This window comes from Coregonus clupeaformis, chromosome 9 (assembly GCF_020615455.1).
Source record: "Coregonus clupeaformis isolate EN_2021a chromosome 9, ASM2061545v1, whole genome shotgun sequence".
Classification (NCBI taxonomy): domain Eukaryota; kingdom Metazoa; phylum Chordata; class Actinopteri; order Salmoniformes; family Salmonidae; genus Coregonus; species Coregonus clupeaformis.
In genome coordinates this window covers 26,468,915-26,492,866 of record NC_059200.1, presented here as the reverse complement: position 1 = coordinate 26,492,866, position 23,952 = coordinate 26,468,915, and the positions used below count along the sequence as shown (strand labels likewise).

The window sequence follows — 23,952 nt, the reverse complement described above, 5'->3', positions numbered from 1 at the left end:
TCCAGGGCTGATGTCTGGTGGTGGTGTGGAGGCGTTCGTCTGTTTGATGGACTGCCTGGAAATGCCACAGGCACCTGTGCACTAGTCTCTCTTTTGCTACCAATTTCTGTGTATCCAACAGGTGTTCAGGAGCTGGTGACCCATGTGTCTGACTTAATTCCTACCAGGACCAGGCGCGCTGTGGGCCCTACTCATGGGGACCCAACCTACATTGATGCAATTGGGGTCCCTAGGGGGTACCAGATGAGTATAAATTGATTGACCAAGTAGCCGCAGGTTTTGAATCTTCATTTTGCTGGTGGTGCACGATTAATAAAAATGTTGACAGAATCAATTATGTCCATTTTAATGTTCAAAAATTAGGCAATTGGACACAACAAGGTTTTGAGGCGGTGCATGGCCAGTTGGCTGCGACCTCTCTCATGGCTTTCCAAAATCGTATTGCTGTCGACATGCTCCTGGCTGAAAAAGGAGGAGTATGTGCTATGTTTGGTGAACAATGTTGTACCTTTATTCCCAACAATACAGCCACAGATGGCAGCTTGACTGTCGCCCTGGAAGGGTTACTGAACTCTTAATGGCAAAATGAAGAGCCACTCAGGGGTGGATACTTCAATGTGGGACTCTTGGATGGATGCGTTTGGTAAATATAAAACGCTTGTTTCTTCTATACTTGTATCCATCTCTGTTTTTGCTGCAATTCTAGTGCTTTGTGGATGCTGTTGCATTCCATGCATACGGACGCTGACAACCAGGATTATAACCACCGCTATTGATCCACATCCTGCAGATAACGGTCAGATGTTTCCTTTGCTTGCTATTGACGATGCTGACCAAGGATATCTGGATGATGAATAGCATTTAAGCTTTTTGTCACGTCTCTTGTGAGACGTGAAGAGGGGGAATTAAAACTTTATCTTCTGATAAAGTTTTCCCTATTTTGCCAAATTGCAGCATTTAAGCTTTATGTCACGTCTCTTGTGAGACGTGAAGAGGGGGAATCAAAACTTTATCTTCTGATAAAGTTTTCCCTATTTTGCCAATTACACTGTTAGCTTGTGTCACGTCTTAAGTTTTCTTTCTTTACTGTTACTTGGTCACGTCTCTGGGGAGACGTGAAGAGAGGGATTTTTCGTAGTAAATATATAATGTTATAGCTTGGTCTGACTAAAATCTTGTGCATGACCCATTTTGCGTTGGGCCTTTGTATTTAATACAATGCACAAAAGACTTCTATCTTGTCAGCCTTATCAGCAGGTGGCTATGGACAACACCCACGCCATAGGTCTCTCAGTTCTTCCAACTCACGAGTTCTTGCTCTGAGGACACACACACACACACACACACACACACACACACACATCATCACTGATAAACACACACACACACACACACACACACACACACACACACACACACCACTGATAAACACACACACACACACCACTGTTAAACACACACAAACACACACACACACAAAAACCCCCTTCTCTTAGGCTGAACATCTGAAGACAGAGAACCCGACTCAGAGCCAATGCAACAGTGACACTAGCCTGGAGGTGACCTCGCCCAACTCATCAGGACCAATCAGAAGATCAGAACTACTAGAATCAACCTACTTCATTTTATTGTATAAAATGTCAGCACACAATGTTTAGGGGCTCTCTCTCTGATATCTCCCTACGAGATTGACGAACGGGTCCGTGCACGCTATTTACAGATATCTTTACCTCTGAATAAACTGCCTTATATTATACAATTATCCACCTTGTCCGAAAGTCTCTACTTGGTCTCCGTTCTCCAGTAAACTTGTGATCATCAACATTTTCCCCAGTTGAGTTTCTGTTGCTTTGTTATCCTGTGTGGATCACAGGGCTAAACAGAGCGCCTCTATGCAGCTCTATTCGCGCCACTCCACTTGGCGCAGGCGCGCTGGCTCCTCTGTGCACCGTACTGTGTGTTTGCGTTGTGTATGAAGTCTGAACTGCCAGCGAGCTTTACTAAAATACATTCTAGACTTCCTACCGCGGCAATGTCGGGCAGGTCCGTCCGAGCCGAGACCCGGAGCAGGGCGAAAGATGACATCAAGCGGGTTATGGCTGCTATTGAGAAAGTACGGAAATGGTAAAAGAGGGAAAAAAAACAAGTTTGTTACCTAACATGAGAAAAGCCTTGTCTGTTGGGAAGAAAAGAGGGAGATAGAATGAGCGAAAACGAATGAGCATGCAATTGAAAGACGGATGATATCTAAAGGGAATTTAGGAAAAATTATCCACTCAGATGCGGCAGGCGCACTCGTGGTATGCACGACCATGTATATCGAGTAGCCTACAAACCGAGATCCCTATGATTTTAGAGAATTTTCCATCAAGGTTTAATGTGGGTTGAACCCAGAAGCCATTTCGTTGCATTCACATGAAGCCATTCCTTTCTCCTGGCAGCTGTAGTGGCGGAGAGGGAGAGACCCGACTGTTTCAGAACACTGGCAAATCATTCAATAATACACTTCAGGACTATACGACTAGTAAGCTCTGGAGTCGCAGTAGTTTTTAGACCATCTGGAGTTTTAAATGATGGCGCTTTGGGTCGCCCTTTAAGTTGAATAGATGTTGCGCGGCTAGGAGAGAGAAGGAGTAGGGGTCGTGCTGGGAGAGAGAAGGAGTAGGGGTCGTGCTGGGAGAGAGAAGGAGTAGGGGTCGTGCTGGGAGAGAGAAGGAGTAGGGGTCGTGCTGGGAGAGAGAAGGAGTAGGGGTCGTGCTGGGAGAGAGAAGGAGTAGGGGTCGTGCTGGGAGAGAGAAGGAGTAGGGGTCGTGCTGGGAGAGAGAAGGAGTAGGGGTCGTGCTGGGAGAGAGAAGGAGTAGGGGTCGTGCTGGGAGAGAGAAGGAGTAGGGGTCGTGCTGGGAGAGAGAAGGAGTAGGGGTCGTGCTGGGAGAGAGAAGGAGTAGGGGTCGTGCTGGGAGAGAGAAGGAGTAGGGGTCGTGCTGGGGAGAGAGAAGGAGTAGGGGTCGTGCTGGGAGAGAGAAGGAGTAGGGGTCGTGCTGGGAGAGAGAAGGAGTAGGGGTCGTGCTGGGAGAGAGAAGGAGTAGGGGGTCGTGCTGGGAGAGAGAAGGAGTAGGGGTCGTGCTGGGAGAGAGAAGGAGTAGGGGTCGTGCTGGGAGAGAGAAGGAGTAGGGGTCGTGCTGGGAGAGAGAAGGAGTAGGGGTCGTGCTGGGAGAGAGAAGGAGTAGGGGTCGTGCTGGGAGAGAGAAGGAGTAGGGGTCGTGCTGGGAGAGAGAAGGAGTAGGGGTCGTGCTGGGAGAGAGAAGGAGTAGGGGTCGTGCTGGGAGAGAGAAGGAGTAGGGGTCGTGCTGGGAGAGAAGGAGTAGGGGTCGTGCTGGGAGAGAGAAGGAGTAGGGGTCGTGCTGGGAGAGAGAAGGAGTAGGGGTCGTGCTGGGAGAGAGAAGGAGTAGGGGTCGTGCTGGGAGAGAGAAGGAGTAGGGGTCGTGCTGGGAGAGAGAAGGAGTAGGGGTCAGTGCTGGGAGAGAGAAGGAGTAGGGGTCGTGCTGGGAGAGAGAAGGAGTAGGGGTCGTGCTGGGAGAGAGAAGGAGTAGGGGTCGTGCTGGGAGAGAGAAGGAGTAGGGGTCGTGCTGGGAGAGAGAAGGAGTAGGGGTCGTGCTGGGAGAGAGAAGGAGTAGGGGTCGTGCTGGGAGAGAGAAGGAGTAGGGGTCGTGCTGGGAGAGAGAAGGAGTAGGGGTCGTGCTGGGAGAGAGAAGGAGTAGGGGTCGTGCTGGGAGAGAGAAGGAGTAGGGGTCGTGCTGGGAGAGAGAAGGAGTAGGGGTCGTGCATTGCTGAACACGCAGTCAGTCTCATTGTTTTTCAAAGCTTAGAAATACAACTGGACTTTTATTTTATTATTTCTAAATTATTTTTATGAACTTTATATCAAGGCAACCTTTTATTTTCACCATTGGATTTGTTTGATTCGTTTACTTTATGAATTAAAATTGAGATTCTTCACCCATGTCCCCATGAAATATTTCTGCTAAAACAATTGAAAACTTAATGTTAAAATACCCGTTGAATCAAAGTTATTTAGATGTTCAATTGTAATAGGCCCACATTTGTATTGAATCTGTCTGCTATTGCAAAAATGCATGTACTGTTTTATTATTATAATGTAAAAAGTCCTCATTGGTTTCAACCAGGAGTGATAGGAACTATGTTATTCTATAAAAAAAAGTATGTGACTGTCTCCATGTTGTTGTTTATGTCTGACTGACCTTAGTCTGTATTGTGTTTTGTGTGATGCCCTGGGAGAGTTGCTATCACTAAAGGAACATTGAATGGGAATCGAAGTGAACCCTTTAATTATTTCTAAGCCTGTGTGTGTGTGTGTGTGTGTGTGTGTGTGTGTGTGTGTGTCTACCAGGGAGAAGAAATGGGTGACAGTTGGAGACACATCCCTGAGGATCTTCAAGTGGGTTCCAGTGACTGAGCCCAAAACAGCAGATGACGTACATAAGACACACCACAGCCTCATTCAAGTTCATTGTCTAGTTATTTTACAGAATACTCTCAGCATCTCAAACTCATGTCACGTCATTGTGTTGTATGTAAACAGTATTTCTGCCCCTGTCTGTTGTCTTGCAGAAGAAGAAGAAGAAGAAGAAGGGGAAGGATGAGAAGTATGGGTCAGAATTGACCACACCAGAGAACAGCTCTTCTCCTGGGATGATGGACATGCATGGTGGGTAAAGCTCAATTCAGAGTCCATAGCCGCGGAACTCTGACGAACGGTCCATTATTACATATTTACAAACCTTATTTCATTGGCTGTTATCTAGTCGCGGCCATATCTCACAGTAAATCACACGGCTCCGGCTCCGCAGCTTTAAATTCTGTAGGACGCTTAACGTCCAGAGTGTGGGTCAGTGTGTATGCCTGTGGACCCAGAATGGAGTTAAAGGTTAAACAAATGTAAAACCTTTCTCTGTCTTATTCCCTCTCTCCTTCTCCCTCTCAGACGACAACAGTAACCAGAGTTCTATCGCTGATTCCTCCCCCGTCAAACAGGAAACCAGCAGCAGCACTAGCCCCGCCCCCGAACCCACCGCTGTATCCCACGGCGACAGCAGTGAGGCCAAGAGCGACCAGAGCCCTGACTGCAAGAGGGGTAAGACACACACCACCACCACCACAGGGAATCACGCTCAAATGCCCAGCCTGAAATCCCCTCCTGTTGTGGCCCATCCAAACACTTTTAATAGAACTGGATGGGTGAACCCTGTGGTAGGGTTTAGTGTATCTTCAATTGCTGTTTGGTTAGCTGGAGAGCTCCAGTCGTTAGGCCTGAAGTCACAGGGCTGTACTCAGAGGCTCATCACAGTGGGAGACTGTGGGAGAGAGAGAGAAGGAGAGAGAGTTATCTTTTCTACCCCGCTGAGAGAGAGAGGGAGTGCAGCTGTGACCCTCGGGGGTTCAACTGCCAACCCTCCATCTGCACCCCTACTAACAAGTCCTCTCTCAGCCTGGTACAAAATAGAACTCTCTCTTTATCCCCCCTCTTTCACTATTTTTCTCTTTCTCCCCCTCTCTCTCTTTGTCTCTCTACCCCTCTCTGTTTCTCTTTCTCCACCACTCTTTCTCCACCCCCCTCTTTTTTCTCTCTCTCTCTCTCTCTCTCTCTCTCTCTCTCTCTCTCTCTCTCTCTCTCTCTCTCTCTCTCTCTTTCTCTCTCTCTCTCGTTCTCTCTCTCTACCCCTCTGTCTTTCTCTCTCTTTCTCGCTCTCTACCCCCTCTTTCAATTCCATTTTTTATTTTTTATTTAAGGGCTTTATTGGTATGGGAAACGTATGTTAACATTGCCAAAGCAAGTGAAGTAGATAGTAAACAAAAGTGAAATAAACAATCAATATGAACAGTAAACATTACACTCAGAAGTTCCAAAAGAAAAAAGACATTTCAAATGTCATATTATGTATATATACGGTGTTGTAACAATGTGCAAATAGTTAAAGTACAAATGGGAAAATAAATAAACATAAATATGGGTTGTATTTACAATGGTGTTTGTTCTTCACTGGTTGCCCTTTTCTTGTAGATAAGGGAGTTTATCAAAATTGGGTTTGTTTTCAAATTCTTTGTGGTTCTCTGTAATCTGAGGGAAATATGTGTCTCTAATATGGTCATACATTTGGCAGGAGGTTAGGAAGTGCAGCTCAGTTTCCACCTCATTTTGTGGGCAGTGTGCACATAGCCTGTCTTCTCTTGAGAGCCAGGTCTGCCTACGGCGGCCTTTCTCAATAGCAAGGCTATGCTCACTGAGTCTGTACATAGTCAAAGCTTTCCTTAAGTTTGGGTCAGTCACAGTGGTCAGGTATTCTGCCACTGTGTACTCTCGGTTTAGGACCAAATAGCATTCTAGTTTGCTCTGTTTTTTTGTTAATTTCTTCCAATGTGTCAAGTAATTCTCTTTTTGTTTTCTCATGATTTGGTTGGGTCTAATTGTGTTGTTGTTGTTGTTGTCCTGGGGCTCTGTGGGGTCTGTTTGTGTTTGTGAACAGAGCCTCAGGACCAGCTTACTTAGGGGACTCTTCTCCAAGTTCATCTCTCTGTAGGTGATGGCTTTGTTATGGAAGGTTTGGGAATCGCTTCCTTTTAAGTGGTTATAGAATTTAACGGCTCTTTTCTGGATTTTGATCATTAGTGGGTATCGGCCTAATTCTGCTCTGCATGCATTATTTGGTGTTTTTCGTTGTACACTGAGGATATTTTTGCAGAATTCTGCATGCAGAGTCTCAATTTACTGTCAGGGCCCAGGTCTGACAGAATCTGTGCAGAAGATCTAGGTGCTGCTGTAGGCCCTCCTTGGTTGGTGACAGAAGCACCAGATCATCAGCAAACAGTAGACATTTGACTTCAGATTCTAGTAGGGTGAGGCCGGGTGCTGCAGACTGTTCTAGTGCCCTCGCCAATTCGTTGATATATATGTTGAAGAGGGTGGGGCTTAAACTGCATCCCTGTCTCACCCCACGGCCCTGTGGAAAGAAAAATGTGTTTTTTTTGGCCAATTTTAACCGCACACTTGTTGTTTGTGTACATGGATTTTATAATGTCGTATGTTTTTCCCCCAACCCCACTTTCCATCAAATTGTATAGCAGACCCTCATGCCAAATTGAGTCAAAAGCTTTTTTGTTTTGGTTTGTTTGTTTGTCAATTAGGGTGTGTAGGGTGAATACGTGGTCTGTCGTACGGTAATTTGGTAAAAAGCCAATTTGACATTTGCTCAGTACATTGTTTTCATTGAGGAAATGAACTAGTCTGCTGTTAATGATAATGTAGAGGATTTTCCCAAGGTTGCTGTTGACGCATATCCCACGGTAGTTATTGGGGTCAAATTTGTCTCCACTTTTGTGGATTGGGGTGATCAGTCCTTGGTTCCAAATATTGGGGAATATGCCAGAGCTAAGGATGATGTTACAGAGTTTAAGTATAGCCAATTGGAATTTGTGGTCTGTATATTTTATCATTTCATTGAGGATACCATCAACACCACAGGCCTTTTTGGGTTGGAGGGTTTGTATTTTGTCCTGTAGTTTATTCAATGTAATTGGAGAATCCAGTGGGTTCTGGTAGTCTTTAATAGTTGATTCTAAGATTTGCATTTGATCATGTATATTTTTTTGCTGTTTGTTCTTTGTTATAGCGCCAAAAAGATTGAAGTGGTTTACCCATACATCTCCGTTTTGGATAGATAGCTCTTCGTGTTGTTGTTTGTTTAGTTTTTTCCAATTTTCCCAGAAGTGGTTAGAGTCTATGGATTCTTCAATGACATTGAGCTGATTTCTGACATGCTGTTCCTTCTTTTTCCGTAGTGTATTTCTGTATTGTTTTAGTGATTCACCATAGTGAAGACGTAGGCTCAGGTTTTCTGGGTCTCTATGTTTTTGGTTGGAAAGGTTTCTCAATTTCTTTCTTAGGTTTTTGCATTCTTCATCAAACCATTTGTCACTGTTGTTACTTTTCTTCGGTTTTCTGTTAGAGATTTTTAGATTTGATAGGGAAGCTGAGAGGTCAAATATACTGTTTAGGTTTTCTACTGCCAAGTTTACACCTACACTATTACAGTGGAACGTTTTGTTCAGGAAGTTGTCTAAAAGGGATTTAATTTGTTGTTGCCTAATTGTTTTTTGGTAGGTTTCGACACTACTTTCCTTCCATCTATAGCATTTCTTAATATTATTCAGTTCCTTTGGCTTTGATGCCTCATGATTGAGTATTGCTCTGTTCAAGTAGACTGTGATTTTGCTGTGGTCTGATAGGGGTGTCAGTGGGCTGACTGTGAACGCTCTGAGAGACTCTGGGTTGAGGTCAGTGATAAAGTAGTCTACAGTATTACTGCCAAGAGATGAGCTATAGGTGTACCTACCATAGGAGTCCCCTTGAAGCCTACCATTGACTATGTACATACCCAGCGTGCGACAGAGCTGCAGGAGTTGTGACCAGTTTCTGTTGGTTATGTTGTCGTAGTTGTGCCTAGGGGGGCATATGGGGGAGGGAATGCTGTCACCTCCAGGTAGGTGTTTGTCCCCCTGTGTGCTGAGGGTGTCAGGTTCTTGTCCACTTCTGGCATTTAGGTCGCCACAGACTAGTACATGTCCCTGGGTCTGGAAATGATTGATTTCCCCCTCCAGGATGGAGAAGCAGTCTTCATTAAAGTATGGGGCTTCTAGTGGGGGGATATAGGTAGCACACAGGAGGACATTTTTCTCTGTTGAGATAATTTCCTTTTGAATTTCTAGCCAAATGTAAAATGTTCCTGTTTTGATTAATTTAATAGAGTGAGTTAGGTATGCTCTATACCAAATTAGCATACCCCCTGAGTCCCTTTTCTGTTTCACACCTGGTAGTTCGGTGGATGGGACTACCAGCTCTCTGTAACCTAGAGGGCAACCAGTGGGTCCATCTCCTCTATACATTTACATTTTAGTCATTTAGCAGACGCTCTTATCCAGAAGAGCGACTTACAGTTAGTGAATACATATCTTTTTATACTGGCCCCCCGTGGGAAACGAACCCACAACCCTGGCGTTGCAAACGCCATGCTCTATCAACTGAGCTACATCCCTGCCGGCCATTCCCTCCCCTACCCTGGAAAACGCTGGGTCAATTGTGCGCCGCCCATGAGTCTCCCGGTCGCGGCCAGCTGCGACAGAGCCTGGATTCGAACCAGGATCTCTAGTGGCACAGTTAGCACTGCGATGCAGTGCCTTAGACCACTGCGCCACTCAGGAGTACCATGTTACTTGTAGGATGACAATGTCTGTATTTCCGATTTATTTGGTGAAGTCCAGGTTCCTGCTCTTTAGGCCAAAGGCAGATGACCTCAGGCCTTGGATATTCCAGGATTAAATAGTGAAGGCTTTGTGTTCCATAAAGTGTCTAATGTTGCTGGTCGTGTGGTTTGGCCTCTCTCTCTAACAATCTCTCTACTGCTCTCTTTCTCTACCCCTCTGCCTCTCTCTCTCTCTCTCTCTCTCTCTCTCTCTCTCTCTCTCTCTCTCTCTCTCTCTCTCTCTCTCTCTCTCTCTCTCTCTCTCTCTCTCTCTCTCTCTCTCTCTACCCCACTGTCTTTCTCTCTACAGCTCTCTTTCTCTACGCCCCCTCTCTCTCTCTCTCTCTCTCTCTCTCTCTCTCTCTTCTCTCTCTCTACCCCTCTTTCTCTCTATATATTTATTACTCTCTCCCAGTCATGCATTTTTATCTGAGCACAAGGAATTACTCCATATCACCACACAGAAGCATTAATCCTTTCCAGTTACCCTTGACTTGAGTTGATTACAAGTAGCAAATAAAAGTGAACACATGAATACTCAACAGTAGGTCTTGTTACAGAAATAATGTATGATTTATCTGGCCTTTACTGGTTCTAACAGCAGACCTATAAGCTTGCTGCCAGCTCTTAGCAAACTACCCCTTACAAATACAATGCTATTTGTAAGGGCACTCAACATGTACTGCACTGACACAAATGACTGATGATTTGTTGAAGGAAATTGATAAAAAGATTGTGGGAGCTGTACTGTTAGATTTCAGTGCAGCCTTTGATATTATTGACCATAACCTGTTCTTGAAAAAACATATGTGTTATGGCTTTTCAACCTCTGCCATATCGTGGATTCAGAGCTATCTATCTAATATAACTCAAGGGGTTTTCTTTAATGGAAGCTTCTCTAATGTCAAACAGCAGCTCTCTAGGCCCTCTACCCTTTTTTTTTTAACCAATGACCTGCCACTGGCATTAAACAAAGCATGTGTGTGTCACGCCCTGGCTCTGGGGACTCTTAAATGTTGAGCCAGGGTGTGTAGTTTCTATGTTTAGTTTTCTATGTTGAGTTTCTAGATCGTGTAGATCTATGTTGGCCAGGGTGGTTCCCAATCAGAGGCAGCTGTAGCTCGTTGTCTCTGATTGGGGACCATACTTAGGCAGCCGTTTGGCACCAGTCTGTGTGGGATCTTGTTCCGTATAGGTATGTTATTAGTCTACCTTGGACTTCACGTATCGTTTGTTTGTTGTTTTGTAAACGATCGTGACAGTGTGTCCATGTATGCTGATGATTCAACCATATACGCATCAGCAACCACAGCTAATGAAGTCACTGAAACCCTTAACAAAGAGTTGCAGTCTGTTTTGGAATGGGTGGCCAGTAATAAACTGGTCCTGAACATCTCTAAAACTAAGAGCATTGTATTTGGTACAAATTATTCCCTAAGTTCTAGACCTCAGCTGAATCTGGTAATGTGGTTGTTGAACAAGTTGAGGAGACTAAATTACTTGGCGTTACCTTAGACTGTAAACTGTCATGGTCAAAACATGTAGATTCAATGGTTGTAAAGATGGGGAGAGGTCTGTCCGTAATAAAGAGATGCTCTGCTTTTTTGACACCACACTCCAAAAAGCAAGTCCTGCAGGCTCTAGTTTTGTCTTATCTTGATTATTGTCCAGTCTTGTGGTTGAGTGCTGCAAGGAAAGACCTAGTTAAGCTGCAGCTGGCCCAGAACAGAGCGGCACGTCTTGCTCTTCATTGTAATCAGAGGGCTGATATAAATACTATGCATGCCAGTCTCTCTTGGTTAAGAGTTGAGGAGAGACTGACTGCATCACTTCTTCTTTTTATAAGTAACATGAATGTGTTGAAAATCCCAAATTGTTTGCATAGTCAACTTACACACAGCTCTGACACACACACTTACCCCACCAGACATGTCACCAGGGGTCTTTTCACAGTCCCCAAATCCAGAACAAATTCAAGAAAGCGTACAGTATTATATAGAGCCATTATTGCATGGAACTCAGTTCCATCTCATATTGCTCAAGTGAACAGCAAACCTGCTTTAAAAAAACAGATAAAGCAACACTTCACGGCACAACGCTTCTCCCCTATTTGACCTAGATAGTTTGTGTGTATGTATTGATATGTTGGCTACGTGTGCCTTTCGTAAAAAAAAAAAAAATAGAAAAGTGTAGTTCTGTTCTTGAGCTGTTGTCTATTAATGTTCTGTATTATGTCATGTTTTGTGTGGACCCCAGAAAGAGTAGCTGCTGCTTTTGCAACAGCTAATGGGGTTCCTAATAAAATACCAATACCAATTGATGTTCAAATATACAAATCAAATGTATTTATAAAGCCCTTTTTACACCAGAAGATGTCACAAAATGCTATACAGAAACCCAGCCTAAAACCCCAAACAGCAAGCAATGCAGATATACAGACAGTCATTCAACAGTAGAACATCTGACAGTGACTGGTTTAATAGGTATTTAATGTGGTGTGTTATTGTGTGTTTGGTGCAGCGAAGAGCAACCCATCCACTGAGGGCTCAGAGAGAGGACAGAGGGACAAGAGAGACAGCAGCCAGACTTCCTCGGGAGAAAAGGACACCTCAGACAGCCGCAAAGCCACTCAGGTAGTCTACTCTATATTCCACCATATACCCTGGCCAATCTGGTACTGTATATTCTACTATATTCTACTCTTCCTCCACGAATAATATGAGTGGTCTGAGGGAAAAATCAATGCCTCTTTTTATCCCAACCACATTTCTAAATGAATAAATGGACAAATAACTTCCTCAGATATGGTTGTGTTTGTATGTTTGTCGGTTGAAATAGCTAGGCAAGCTGTTACAGCCATGTTTCTGCTAAAACTCCATAATGTGACTGTGTGTTTCTGTGGTTGTGTCTGGGCTGGCAGGATCCGGAGGAAGAGGCTCCTCGCAGTAAGAAGAACAAGCAGGAGTCTCCATCTCAGGACTACGAGGAGAAATAGTCACGCTGCATCCTTTCTTCTCTCTATCCTCTTCCTCCCCTGCGTAGCCCCTAACAGTCCTCTGAGCAGAGGGAGAAAGGACTTTACCTCCCTTCACTGAGCCCCTCTTCTCTTCTTGCACACTCACTCCCTCACTAATGCCACGAGTAGCTCTATGATCCAGCCTGTTATCCCTTCCATGGCCAGGGGTGGCGCTGTGAGCTCAGCTGCGCACAGAAGAGAAACACAATTCTGACATTTTGACGCTACGGCGTCTCAAAATGAACAATCAGTACTATTGACGCTTTTTCAAAAAAGAAATTAAACGAAGGTCTTTTAAGGGATTATGCAAGCACACTTGTTCGTTTCGGCTAGCCGAGTTCGGCTAAGCGCCAGCCAAAGTTAAGCATGCTGACGCCTTAAGGGCGTCTTCTAACCCAGGAGCCACGTCAAACCTCCCCCTAACTCACCTCTGGTTGTTATGGTGTTTGTTTAGGACAGTTTCCGGTTGTTACGTTTAGTTTTGGGGTTGTTGTTTAGCTCAAAAGGGTCAATGCACTGTTAAGGTATAATGTCACAAAAACAACACACCATGGTGTTACTGCTGCTGTACTGGGTGTAGATTTGTGTCCTTTTTATATATATTTTTTTACTCGCTTTGTTTTCTAGAGGTAGAACAACACAGTGGTACTGGTCACATTTATGTTTTCCCGTAATCGTAAGGATAAGCTTGTAGCGTAGGTAGTGGTCCTCTGTAGCTCAGCTGGTAGAGCACGGCGCTTGTAACGCCAAGGTAGTGGGTTCGATCCCCGGGACCACCTATACACAAAAAAAATGTATGCACGCATGACTGTAAGTCGCTTTGGATAAAAGCGTCTGCTAAATGGCATATTATTATTATTATCTGAGGGTGTGCCTTGGTTGCTATAGTAAAACGTACTTAGTAGGTAAGACTGTTTTTTAACTACTTTTTTAGTGCCATGTTTTTATTTGCCTTATGTTTTAAACATGTCATTGAGTTGACACTAAATAATTGTATTAAATATTGACATTTAACTATGAACAACAGGTTAAGTTTCACATTGGTTACAGTTAGAAAGATGTCAACATCTACTGTATGTACCAAGCTGCATACAGTAGATGAAAACTACTGAACCATTTCTGCAAACCTTCTGAAAGCAGAATTTACTTTGAGAGAGTCAGCAGCTTCCCACTAGCCTGGGTGCCAGTCTGTGTCTTTAACCAGCTCCTTTCCTACCAAAAGACATGATAACCACAAAAGAGTTGAGGAGTTCAGCAGAAACAGGATGGAATCCAGGCTAAATTCTCACTTGGTCAACAGCAATGACAGTTTTTATATGATGACATTCAAATCAAATCAAACATGCGCCGAATACAACAGGTGCAGACATTACAGTGAAATGCTTACTTACAGCCCTTAACCAACAGTGCATTTATTTTTAATAAAAAAGTAGAATAAAACAAAAAAAGTCTTGAGAAAAAAAGAGCAGAAGTTAAATAAAATAACAGTAGGGAGGCTATATATACAGGGGGGTACCGGTGCAGAGTCAATGTGCGGGGGCACCGGCTAGTTGAGGTAGTTAAAGTAATATGTACATGTGGGTAGAGTTAAAGTGACTATGCATAAATAATTAACAGAGTAGCAGCAGCGTAAAAAGATGGGGGTGGGGGGGGCAGTGCAAATAGTCTGGGTAGCCATGATTAGCTGTTCAGGAGTCTTATGGCTTGGGGGTAGAAGCTGTTGAGAAGTCTTTTGGACCTAGACTTGGCACTCCGGTACCGCTTGCTGTGCGGTAGCAGAGAGAACAGTCTATGACTAGGGTGGCTGGAGTCTTTGACAATTTTGAGGGCCTTCCTCTGACACCGCCTGGTATAGAGGTCCTGGATGGCAGGAAGCTTGGCCCCAGTGATGTACTGGGCCGTACGCACTACCCTCTGTAGTGCCTTGCGGTCGGAGGACAAGCAGTTGCCATACCAGGCGGTGATGCAACCAGATTCTTATTAATAACATTCAGTTACAGTCTTCATTCTCATCTCTGTAGTTTAAATGTAATGTCTACTACTACTGTGTATTACCTTTATACTCCACTCAGCTCACAGCAGAGGATCCAGTCAGTCTCGTAGTTCAAACTGTGGCTCAGATTCTCATTCAAGGTGCTCTCTGTGGGTTGCAACCTAGCTTCAGAATAAGGGGAGGAACGCATATTCACACATCTATCAACTTTTAGAATGATCTTGTACAGATTGATGGTTAGTTTGGATTTATTTATTCCATCGCTATTGCTCGGATTTGATTATGTCCAATGGTTTTGTTTTATTAATAAGAATCTACATAACATTCTGTTACCCGTTCACACAATTTCAGACGTACTAACTCCAGTACTAGCCAACTCTTCAACATAGTCGGGTAAGCCTCAGTATTTCTGTATTTTCCTTTCTGTTTGAATTATAGGTCAAAATAACCAATCTTTCCCACATAGTTAGGATTTAGGCCTGCAGATTTCTTCTAATGCATATTTTGTGTTGATATTCTAGTGTGAATGAGGATCACATTAGACTCAGAGGGAAGGGAATCAGTGGTAGCATCTGGCTTTCAGTGTGCAGTACTAAAATACTTCCCTAATCCCTTCCCCTTCTCTTTTAGGGGCCTGTGGTTATTTAATGATTATTTTCCTCCTGTTATGTTTGACTACATTGGCTGGGAGGGGAACTCATGAAAAATGGAGAGGGTTATTTCAGTTCCCCTTGTCCTGTCAGGGGTAATGGATCTGGGGATGAATGAATCATGAGCAGCTCCTGTACTTATTGGTCTTAGAGATGGAAACAGCCTGGTAGTTAGTTAGTAAAGGGGGTGGCTGGCTGGCGGCCTTGGGGGGGCTGAGCAGAGAGGAGTCTTGTCCAGAAACAATCCCTACTCCTCCCCACTGGACACTCCGTGAAGATCTGAAAGGATGGATTGGATAGGTGTACGCAATATGGTTGTAGTTTATTCCACTTAGTCTTCTATTGATAGATTGTTGGACTATAGCTTACATCATCAGATAAGAGAAACTCAAGACGCCACAGATGGAGTATTTGTTTTTATAGTATCTGTTGTATTGAATCATTAGGTGTATACAGAACATAGAAAAACAGTACCACTTTCAGGGTCCTCATCTGTAAAGGGTTTATAACGGTTTATGAACTACAAACCCTTTATAAAGCCTTTATAGATGATGCCTTAACGTTAAGTGTAACATAGAAAACGGTGCACTAATCAGACACGTCACTTAGTACAGTAGAAAGAGTCAACAATGTGCTTATAGAGTTAACATCTTTACAAGTGTGTTAAGTTTGTTCCCTGGAGTCGATCCAGCGTTATCACACAACAACGTACAGGTCAGTTTCCTATCAAGACAGGGCGGAAGAATAAAATACACATCAAATATCCTTTTGTTTCCATGGCACCTTGTACACATTCTGTTCTTTCAGAAAACGTCTGATGGGTATTTACAAAGACAGGTGTCATTGGTTAGTCACATATATCTAGCATACATATCTTTGATACACTGCGAGATTCAATATGATCCTAACTGTGTGCTTCAGTACATAGCTCTAGTACACGTATATCTATACAGGTCGTTTTTAAAAGACAATACATAAAAAACATCTACATAAAACGTGACAGTAACTACTAGGTACCATTCTGTCTTGACATTTATTATCAAATCAATAAGTTAAGACTATCTTTGTTTTAGAATGGCAGTATATAAGTGTGTCCTGTATTCTAAAAGAGGGAGTTTTAAAGTGAGTAGTGCAGTAAGTTAATAGTGGCTGGCATCCTGTTGCCTTGGTTTGGTTTGGGCCTGCAACTAGCGCAGGTTGACGTTAATAGTTATGAGTCTTGTCCTGGATGCAGAACTTAGCGATTTCCCTTTAGATAGGCCAGCTGCAAAGTAAAAATTGGCTATATTGTGAAAATGTATTAAAACAAAAATTTGCTTTTTGTTCTTAATTTAAGGTTAAAATCAGATTTTATGACTTTGTGGCTGTGCCAGCTAGTGACCACTCTGCAGAACTGCCTCCAGAACAAGATTCATGACGAAAAACGCGAACCTTTGCAACTAGCACCAGGCTAATGTTCAGTGGGCATGAAAACAGAAAACTGAAAATGAGCTTTTTTTGTGGAGAATTTCCCAAAATATCTCAGTTCTTAAACATTCTCTACCATTTCGTGCCTACTGAACGCAACCTAGTGGTACAAGTAGATGTGTCCTGTGGTACTAGCTGTTCCCTGTGTGGAGTGGACATCCCTAGGGTCCATGTCAGGGCCTGGACACAGTACACTGACTCAGAATGTGTTAGAGAAACATGAATCATTAATAGTGCTATTAGCAGTGAACCAGTCTGGTGCATCCAGGCCCTTCACCACACGTACGTCTGCATCAAGTGCCCTCCCTCTTGCCCGGTTCAGTAGGAACTGAAGTCAAAAACCAACCCATGCTGTATATAAAAACAAACAAATACATAAAAGAATGAACTAATATCAGAAGACTGATTCCTTTATGAACTAATGACAGAAGACTGATTCCTTTAGGAACTAATAACAGAAGACTGATTCATTTAGGAACTAATATCAGAAGACTGATTCCTTTATGAACTAATGACAGAAGACTGATTCCTTTATGAACTAATGACAGAAGACTGATTCCTTTAGGAACTAATAACAGAAGACTGATTCATTTAGGAACTAATAACAGAAGACTGATTCCTGTATTAACTAATACCAGAAGACTGATTCCTTTATGAACTAATAACAGAAGACTGATTCCTTTTGTTCCAATCCTAAAATTGATATTTCACCACAGCAGCATATCTCTGGATGTAGGAGAGGGAGTTAGAGAGAGAGGAGAGGGATAAGAGGAGAGTTAGAGAGAGGGAGGAGAGGAGAGTTAGAAGAAGTATTTGAAATAGTAGGAGAGTATTTTGTAGCAGGTGATTAAGGGTTATCTTAGTGGACTATGACAGTGGGTGACATACATAAATACAATATGTTATTAAAAACCCAGAGAAAGGAGTCTGGTGTGTGTTTGGTGGTCTGTGCAGGGCCTGGTCCTAAGCTAGGGCCTGGCATGGGTGGGGTGAGTAGATGAGAGTGTGTCTAGAAGGTCTGGTCTTCCTGGCAGGACTCTGTGGAGTGACCGAAGGCCTCACAGATGTCGCAGTACGGCCGCTGGTCGGCGGGTTTGCCCTTGAAGGAAGAGTGGGGGACTGAGTCAGGGCTCTGGGCCTGGGTCGGACAGTCCTCTGTGTCATGGAGGTCAAAACAGTCACAGATATCACAGAACAGACGAGGAGGAGCCTTCTTGTCCTTCTTAGATCCACCCTCCTCCAAACTAGAGACAGAGAGAAAGGGAGAAGGAGGGAGAGCGAGCGAGAGAGAGGAAAGGAGTGATTAGGGAGATGATGATCAATAATGAATTTACAGGGGTCTGTCAACAACTGTAACTAAGGACTAAGTTTGGAGTTAGGGTTCAGCGGTTATAGGTCATAAGACTGACCCATCAGTGCCGTCATTGCCGTTGAACTCCGCCAGAGCCATCTTCTTCAGCTTGACCTTCAACTCCTCATTCTTCCTCTGCAGGTCCACGATCACACTGTTCAGGAAGTTAATCTGAAGGAGGGAAATAGATGGAGAGAGAGAAGAGAGAGACCGCAGTCAAGTTTATATAAGAAAGAGAAAGGTTGACTGAGAGACAATGGTGGAAGCGCGGATATCTTTCTATGCAAATGATATACTGCATTAGTGACAAGCAGATGATGAAGTTGTATTACTAATTGCCAATCATACCTGTCCTTCTGCAAACTCCTTCTCTTCTCTCAACTGGTCCAGAGCTGTGTCACCTGAGGAAGGCACTCCACTGTCCCCTCCCTCGGAGACCTGCCGTCCCATGAGCCTCTGCTCCAGGCTGGTGACGCGTTCCTGTAGCTGTGCCTTGTCTCTCTCCAGCATCTCCACGGCAGTCTGCAGCGTCTTGGCCATGGCGTTCTCACCTCGTAGCACCGCGATCTATAGGGAGAGGGAGACAGAGAAGTTTCAGTTAATATACAGATACAGCTATTTTATGCCAGTCCAGAGAAAAAGCATAGCACCCAATGCAAGTTCTTAATTTCTTCAGCAAAAGACCCAGAGTCTGCCAGAGTTGTGTATATACACTATACCTCATTCCTCAGAGTCTCCAGCTCTTTGTCCTCATCTGTCTTCTGGAAGTTTCTCTCCTCCCCTGTCTCCTGGTTGGACAGAGTTTCCCTGAGGAGGAACAGAGGCAGAGAACCGCTTAATACAGAACTCACCCAGCAACACTGGGACTGGCAAGAACAGTGCAGTACTGTGTGTGTGTGTGGATAAGATCGTTAATAGTTTCCAATATACACAGATGTTTTGCAAGGTGTTCGCCTAGGCTACAAAGCAGAACGTTGTAGCAAATTCGGAGGGCAGACTGACAGGGACTCAACCCCAGTTCTCGTTCAGTGACAGTCCCAATAAAGTTTTTTGTTTGGTGCTCATAACGGACTATGGCCGTTAGAAGAGTGTATGCCTATAGTCTGAAATTGCCAGGGGGTTACTTGGGGTGTGTGTGTGTGTGTGTGTGTGTGTGTGTGTGTGTGTGTGTGTGTGTGTGTGTGTGTGTGTGTGTGTGTGTGTGTGTGTGTGTGTGTACATGTCTCTATCGGTACAGTGTCTGATGAAGGTCTCTGAATGGAACGTCACGCAATGTTTTTAACTTTTGATTTACCATGAATAATATATTTTTATAATAGAGTTTCACACCTCAATTTAATGTGTAAAAAACTTCACACAATAGTTTGTAGTGATACTCAAGGAAGTGAGACAAGCTTCACTAAAACACACTGACAGTAGTTAGCTCATTTTCACTCACTACACTGGGAAGCCCTGACAACACTAATCCACATGTTGAAATCCATCAGACGTGACGACCAGCAGCAGCAGAGGGAGGAGTCAGATTATAGTGGATGAACCTGTCTGTGGATGGCATTACCCTGCTGGGTCTCATCCAATACAACCATTACCCTGCTGGGTCTCATCCAATACAACCATTACCCTGCTGGGTCTCATCCAATACAACCATTACCCTGCTGGGTCTCATCCAATACAACCATTACCCTGCTGGGTCTCATCCAATACAACCATTACCCTGCTGGGTCTCATCCAATACAACCATTACCCTGCTGGGTCTCATCCAATACAACCATTACCCTGCTGGGTCTCATCCAATACAACCATTACCCTGCTGGGTCTCATCCAATACAACCATTACCCTGCTGGGTCTCATCCAATACAACCATTACCCTGCTGGGTCTCATCCAATACAACCATTACCCTGCTGGGTCTCATCCAATACAACCACATGGAACAACAACCTCAATCACAACTGATGTAGCTTTGATGTCTCTCCCTAAACAAAGCCTGTACTATAGATACATGTCTAGATATATACTATTCTAGATCCTATCTGTATCCATTCCTGTCTGGGTTAGGTAGTGCTGCTGAATCATTACATTTACATTTTAGTCATTTAGCAGACGCTCTTATCCAGAGCGACTTACAGTTAGTGAGTACATTCATTTTTCATACCTTATACTATTTATCTTATATATAGTAATTCTCTTTAGTTTAGATTTTTCCCCGATATAGTTATAATTTAACATTATGCAAAGCTGAAAAAAGTATTAATTTCGCATCATACACGTTGCCACTTTTATTTTGAAGGCAAACTCGGAAAAAACAGAAGTCTAAATGTAGCTGCGGTGACACTAATTGGTCTTCGGCTCCATCAACGTGGCACACTCACCGAGGTATAATAAGAACGGGCACAATAATCTCCCCCTTCTTCAGGCACTTCCGGTAAACAGGGCTTGACCATTCTGTACTGTATGTATACCATATGTGCAATCACATGCATGTACTCATTCACTGTAGGCCTACTGAACGTTATCTGTAGCAAACACAATTGGTGGCATACTTCACATTAGAGTGAACCCCCTGCCATCGGGGTCAACCTCGTTACTGGAATCTACATGATTTCTATTCTAACACATTTCACCATGTTGCATCAGACAAAACATCTGTTGTCTCTGAATAAAGTGAAACCCTCCATAGTAACATTATAAGGAAACCTGCATTTTGCATTTCCACTCATTGCACAGTATTGTGTGTATGCAAGCTTTGGTCCTGGCCACTCAAACTTCTCAAACAACCATTGTTCACTTAAAAAAAAAATTAAAAAAAATCAGTTGCTTTGCTAGTAAATCATGTTTTCAACTATTCCCTACATGCAATTCCATTGACTTCGTGAAACCTTCCCTGGCACAAGAAATTCCATTTCATAATGTTCTATTGTCAAGTCAACACAGTCTTCACACATTTCTGAAATGATCAGTCACTCAAATGAACATACTTTGTAGTGTTGGACAAAGGGATAGGAAATGCTTATATCAATTTGTACTGTAGTTTCACAAGGAATCGAGCGCCATCTTTGTAGTCAATTTCACTATGGAAACCATGGGACCACCCAGGGCACTCCTATTGCAGAAGCAGAGTGAATCACAGATCATAACTGACTCTGGGTGTGAAACATTCCCCTGATGTCTCCTGACTGATTAGTTCTGCTCTACATAACCTTCCTCTCATCATTTCCCTATGGCTTAAATAACCTTTCTGACACCATCCTCCTCTCTTCTCCCTTCCCCTCCTTTCTCCTCCCATTCCCTCTCATCTCCACCCCAACTTTTTTTCCTCCCCTCCCCTCCTCTCCTCTCCTCTCCCCTCCCCTACCTCCATCCTTTCTTCCCTTCTCATCTCCTGTCATTACAAGTGTTAGTGAAGGGATATACAAAGACATCTGTAAATCCTGTCATCATGCAGACAGAGAAACAGAAACACTGAAAATGTTTACACTCAACCCGGTCTACCTAAGACAGCAGAGAAAAGATTGTGCCATAAATGTCTTACCTGTCTGCAGCACTGGGAGAGGGAGGGAGAGAGAGAGAGAGAGAGAGAGAGAGAGAGAGAGAGAGAGAGAGAGAGAGAGAGAGAGAGAGAGAGAGAGAGAGAGAGAGAGAGAGAGAGAGAGAGAGAGAGAGAGAGAGAGAGAGAGAGAGAGAGAGAGAGAGAGAGAGAGAGAGAATAAGGGAGAAAGGGGTGAGTTGCCTTCCAGTGACAGTCAACATTTGTGACACTCAATAACATTAAACATGCATTATATCTAGAGGTACTTTCTAATAAAGGGCAATCAACATCAATAACAACACATTTATACAGAAATAACAATCTATTTACAGCACACAGTATCTCTGCTATTCTCCCAGACGAGATGTCTCTGGCAGCACAAAGCTGCGCTTGCTCGCTCTCACACACACCCACAAACATGTGCACAGACATGTGCTTGCAGGCCTGTGCAAATGCACACATCATGGAGGTCATGCGATGCACGGCGCAGCCATGTTGGAGGCAGGCGGTTCTAGGAGAAGATGTGATTATATAACAACTCATAGTATTTATCTTATGGGTGGAGGGAGAGAAGGATGAGTCTGTCTCTTTATAGGATGGAGGGAGAGAGGGATGAGTCTGTTTCTTTATAGGATGAAGGGAGAGAGGGATGAGTCTGTCTCTTTATAGGATGAAGGGAGAGAGAGATGAGTCTGTCTCTTTATAGGATGGAGGGAGAGAGGGATGAGTCTGTCTCTTTATAGGATGGAGGGAGAGAGGGATGAGTCTGTCTCTTTATAGGATGAAGGGAGAGAGGGATGAGTCTGTCTCTTTATAGAATGAAGGGAGAGAGGGATGAGTCTGTCTCTTTATAGGATGGAGGGAGAGAGGGATGAGTCTGTCTCTTTATAGGATGGAGGGAGAGAGGGATGAGTCTGTCTCTTTATAGGATGGAGGGAGAGAGGGATGAGTCTGTCTCTTTATAGGATGGAGGGAGAGAGGGATGAGTCTGTCTCTTTATAGGATGGAGGGAGAGAGGGATGAGTCTGTCTCTTTATAGGATGGAGGGAGAGAGGGATGAGTCTGTCTCTTTATAGGATGAAGGGAGAGGGATGAGTCTGTCTCTTTATAGGATGAAGGGAGAGAGGGATGAGTCTGTCTCTTTATAGGATGGAGGGAGAGAGGGATGAGTCTGTCTCTTTATAGGATGGAGGGAGAGAGGGATGAGTCTGTCTCTTTATAGGATGAAGGGAGAGAGGGATGAGTCTGTCTCTTTATAGGATGAAGGGAGAGAGAGATGAGTCTGTCTCTTTATAGGATGGAGGGAGAGAGGGATGAGTCTGTCTCTTTATAGGATGAAGGGAGAGGGATGAGTCTGTCTCTTTATAGGATGAAGGGAGAGAGGGATGAGTCTGTCTCTTTATAGGATGAAGGGAGAGAGGGATGAGTCTGTCTCTTTATAGAATGAAGGGAGAGAGGGATGAGTCTGTCTCTTTATAAGATGAAGGGAGAGAGGGATGAGTCTGTCTCTTTATAGGATGGAGGGAGAGAGGGATGAGTCTGTCTCTTTATAGGATGGAGGGAGAGAGGGATGAGTCTGTCTCTTTATAGGATGAAGGGAGAGAGAGATGAGTCTGTCTCTTTATAGGATGAAGGGAGAGAGGGATGAGTCTGTCTCTTTATAGGATGAAGGGAGAGAGGGATGAGTCTGTCTCTTTATAGGATGGAGGGAGAGGGATGAGTCTGTCTCTTTATAGGATAAAGGGAGAGGGATGAGTCTGTCTCTTTATAGGATGAAGGGAGAGAGGGATGAGTCTGTCTCTTTATAGGATGGAGGGAGAGAGGGATGAGTCTGTCTCTTTATAGGATGGAGGGAGAGAGGGATGAGTCTGTCTCTTTATAGGATAAAGGGAGAGGGATGAGTCTGTCTCTTTATAGGATGAAGGGAGAGAGGGATGAGTCTGTCTCTTTATAGGATGGAGGGAGAGAGGGATGAGTCTGTCTCTTTATAGGATGGAGGGAGAGAGGGATGAGTCTGTCTCTTTATAGGATGAAGGGAGAGGGATGAGTCTGTCTCTTTAGAGGATGAAGGGAGAGAGGGATGAGTCTCTCTTTATAGGATGAAGGGAGAGAGGGATGAGTCTGTCTCTTTATAGGATGAAGGGAGAGGGATGAGTCTGTCTCTTTATAGGATGTAGGGAGAGAGGGATGAGTCTGTCTCTTTATAGGATGAAGGGAGAGAGATATGAGTGTCTCTTCATAGGATGAACGGAGAGCGGGATGAGTCTGTCTCTTTTTAGGATGAAGGGAGAGAGGGATGAGTCTGTCTCTTTATAGGATGGAGGGAGAGAGGGATGAGTCTGTCTCTTTATAGGATGGAGGGAGAGAGGGATGAGTCTGTCTCTTTATAGGATGAAGGGAGAGAGGGATGAGTCTGTCTCTTTATAGGATTAAGGGAAAGAGGGATGAGTCTGTCTCTTTATAGGATGGAGGGAGAGAGGGATGAGTCTGTCTCTTTATAGGATGAAGGGAGAGAGGGATGAGTCTGTCTCTTTATAGGATGGAGGGAGAGAGGGATGAGTCTGTCTCTTTATAGGATGGAGGGAGAGAGGGATGAGTCTGTCTCTATATGATGGAGGGAGAGAGGGATGAGT

At 44.1% G+C, this 23,952-nt stretch overlaps 2 protein-coding genes across 5 annotated transcripts in view; one reads left to right on the top strand and one right to left on the bottom strand.

Moving 5' to 3' along the window:
* Nucleotides 1–1,965: 1,965 nt before the first annotated feature.
* Nucleotides 1,966–13,095, top strand: LOC121574478 (B-cell CLL/lymphoma 7 protein family member A-like). Of its 2 annotated transcripts, none has more exons than XM_041887093.1 (6): nucleotides 1,966–2,113; nucleotides 4,409–4,493; nucleotides 4,630–4,726; nucleotides 5,003–5,152; nucleotides 11,835–11,947; nucleotides 12,235–13,095. In XM_041887093.1, the coding sequence occupies exons 1-6, from the start codon at nucleotides 2,079–2,081 to the stop codon at nucleotides 12,307–12,309; spliced, it is 555 nt and encodes a 184-aa protein (XP_041743027.1). In that variant the 5' UTR covers nucleotides 1,966–2,078; the 3' UTR covers nucleotides 12,310–13,095. The 2 variants fall into 2 exon arrangements, with proteins under 2 accessions (XP_041743027.1, XP_041743026.1); XM_041887092.1 differs by having other exon boundaries at nucleotides 1,966–2,124.
* Nucleotides 13,096–15,199: 2,104 nt separating this feature from the next.
* Nucleotides 15,200–23,952, bottom strand: part of LOC121574132 (CAP-Gly domain-containing linker protein 1-like) — a 50,475-nt gene continuing 41,722 nt past the window's right edge. For 2 of the 3 annotated variants that reach the window (XM_041886744.2, XM_041886747.2), the window contains 5 exons: nucleotides 21,323–21,334; nucleotides 18,511–18,598; nucleotides 18,140–18,358; nucleotides 17,850–17,962; nucleotides 15,200–17,684 (listed from right to left, as the gene is read on the bottom strand). In XM_041886744.2, the coding sequence (XP_041742678.1) occupies nucleotides 17,450–17,684; nucleotides 17,850–17,962; nucleotides 18,140–18,358; nucleotides 18,511–18,598; nucleotides 21,323–21,334 (667 nt within the window). In that variant the 3' untranslated portion in view covers nucleotides 15,200–17,449. The remainder of the gene's footprint in view (nucleotides 17,685–17,849; nucleotides 17,963–18,139; nucleotides 18,359–18,510; nucleotides 18,599–21,322; nucleotides 21,335–23,952) is intronic. The other variant, XM_041886746.2, reaches the window with a different exon arrangement.

Bases quoted from the DNA above. Each gene is read 5' to 3' on its own strand.
- LOC121574478 (XM_041887092.1), top strand. From the start codon at position 1,973: ATGAAGTCTGAACTGCCAGCGAGCTTTACTAAAATACATTCTAGACTT. The intron at 2,125-4,408 runs GTAAAAGAGGGA...TGTGTCTACCAG, and splicing joins ATTGAGAAAGTACGGAAATG to GGAGAAGAAATGGGTGACAG. The intron at 4,494-4,629 runs GTACATAAGACA...GTTGTCTTGCAG, and splicing joins AGCCCAAAACAGCAGATGAC to AAGAAGAAGAAGAAGAAGAA.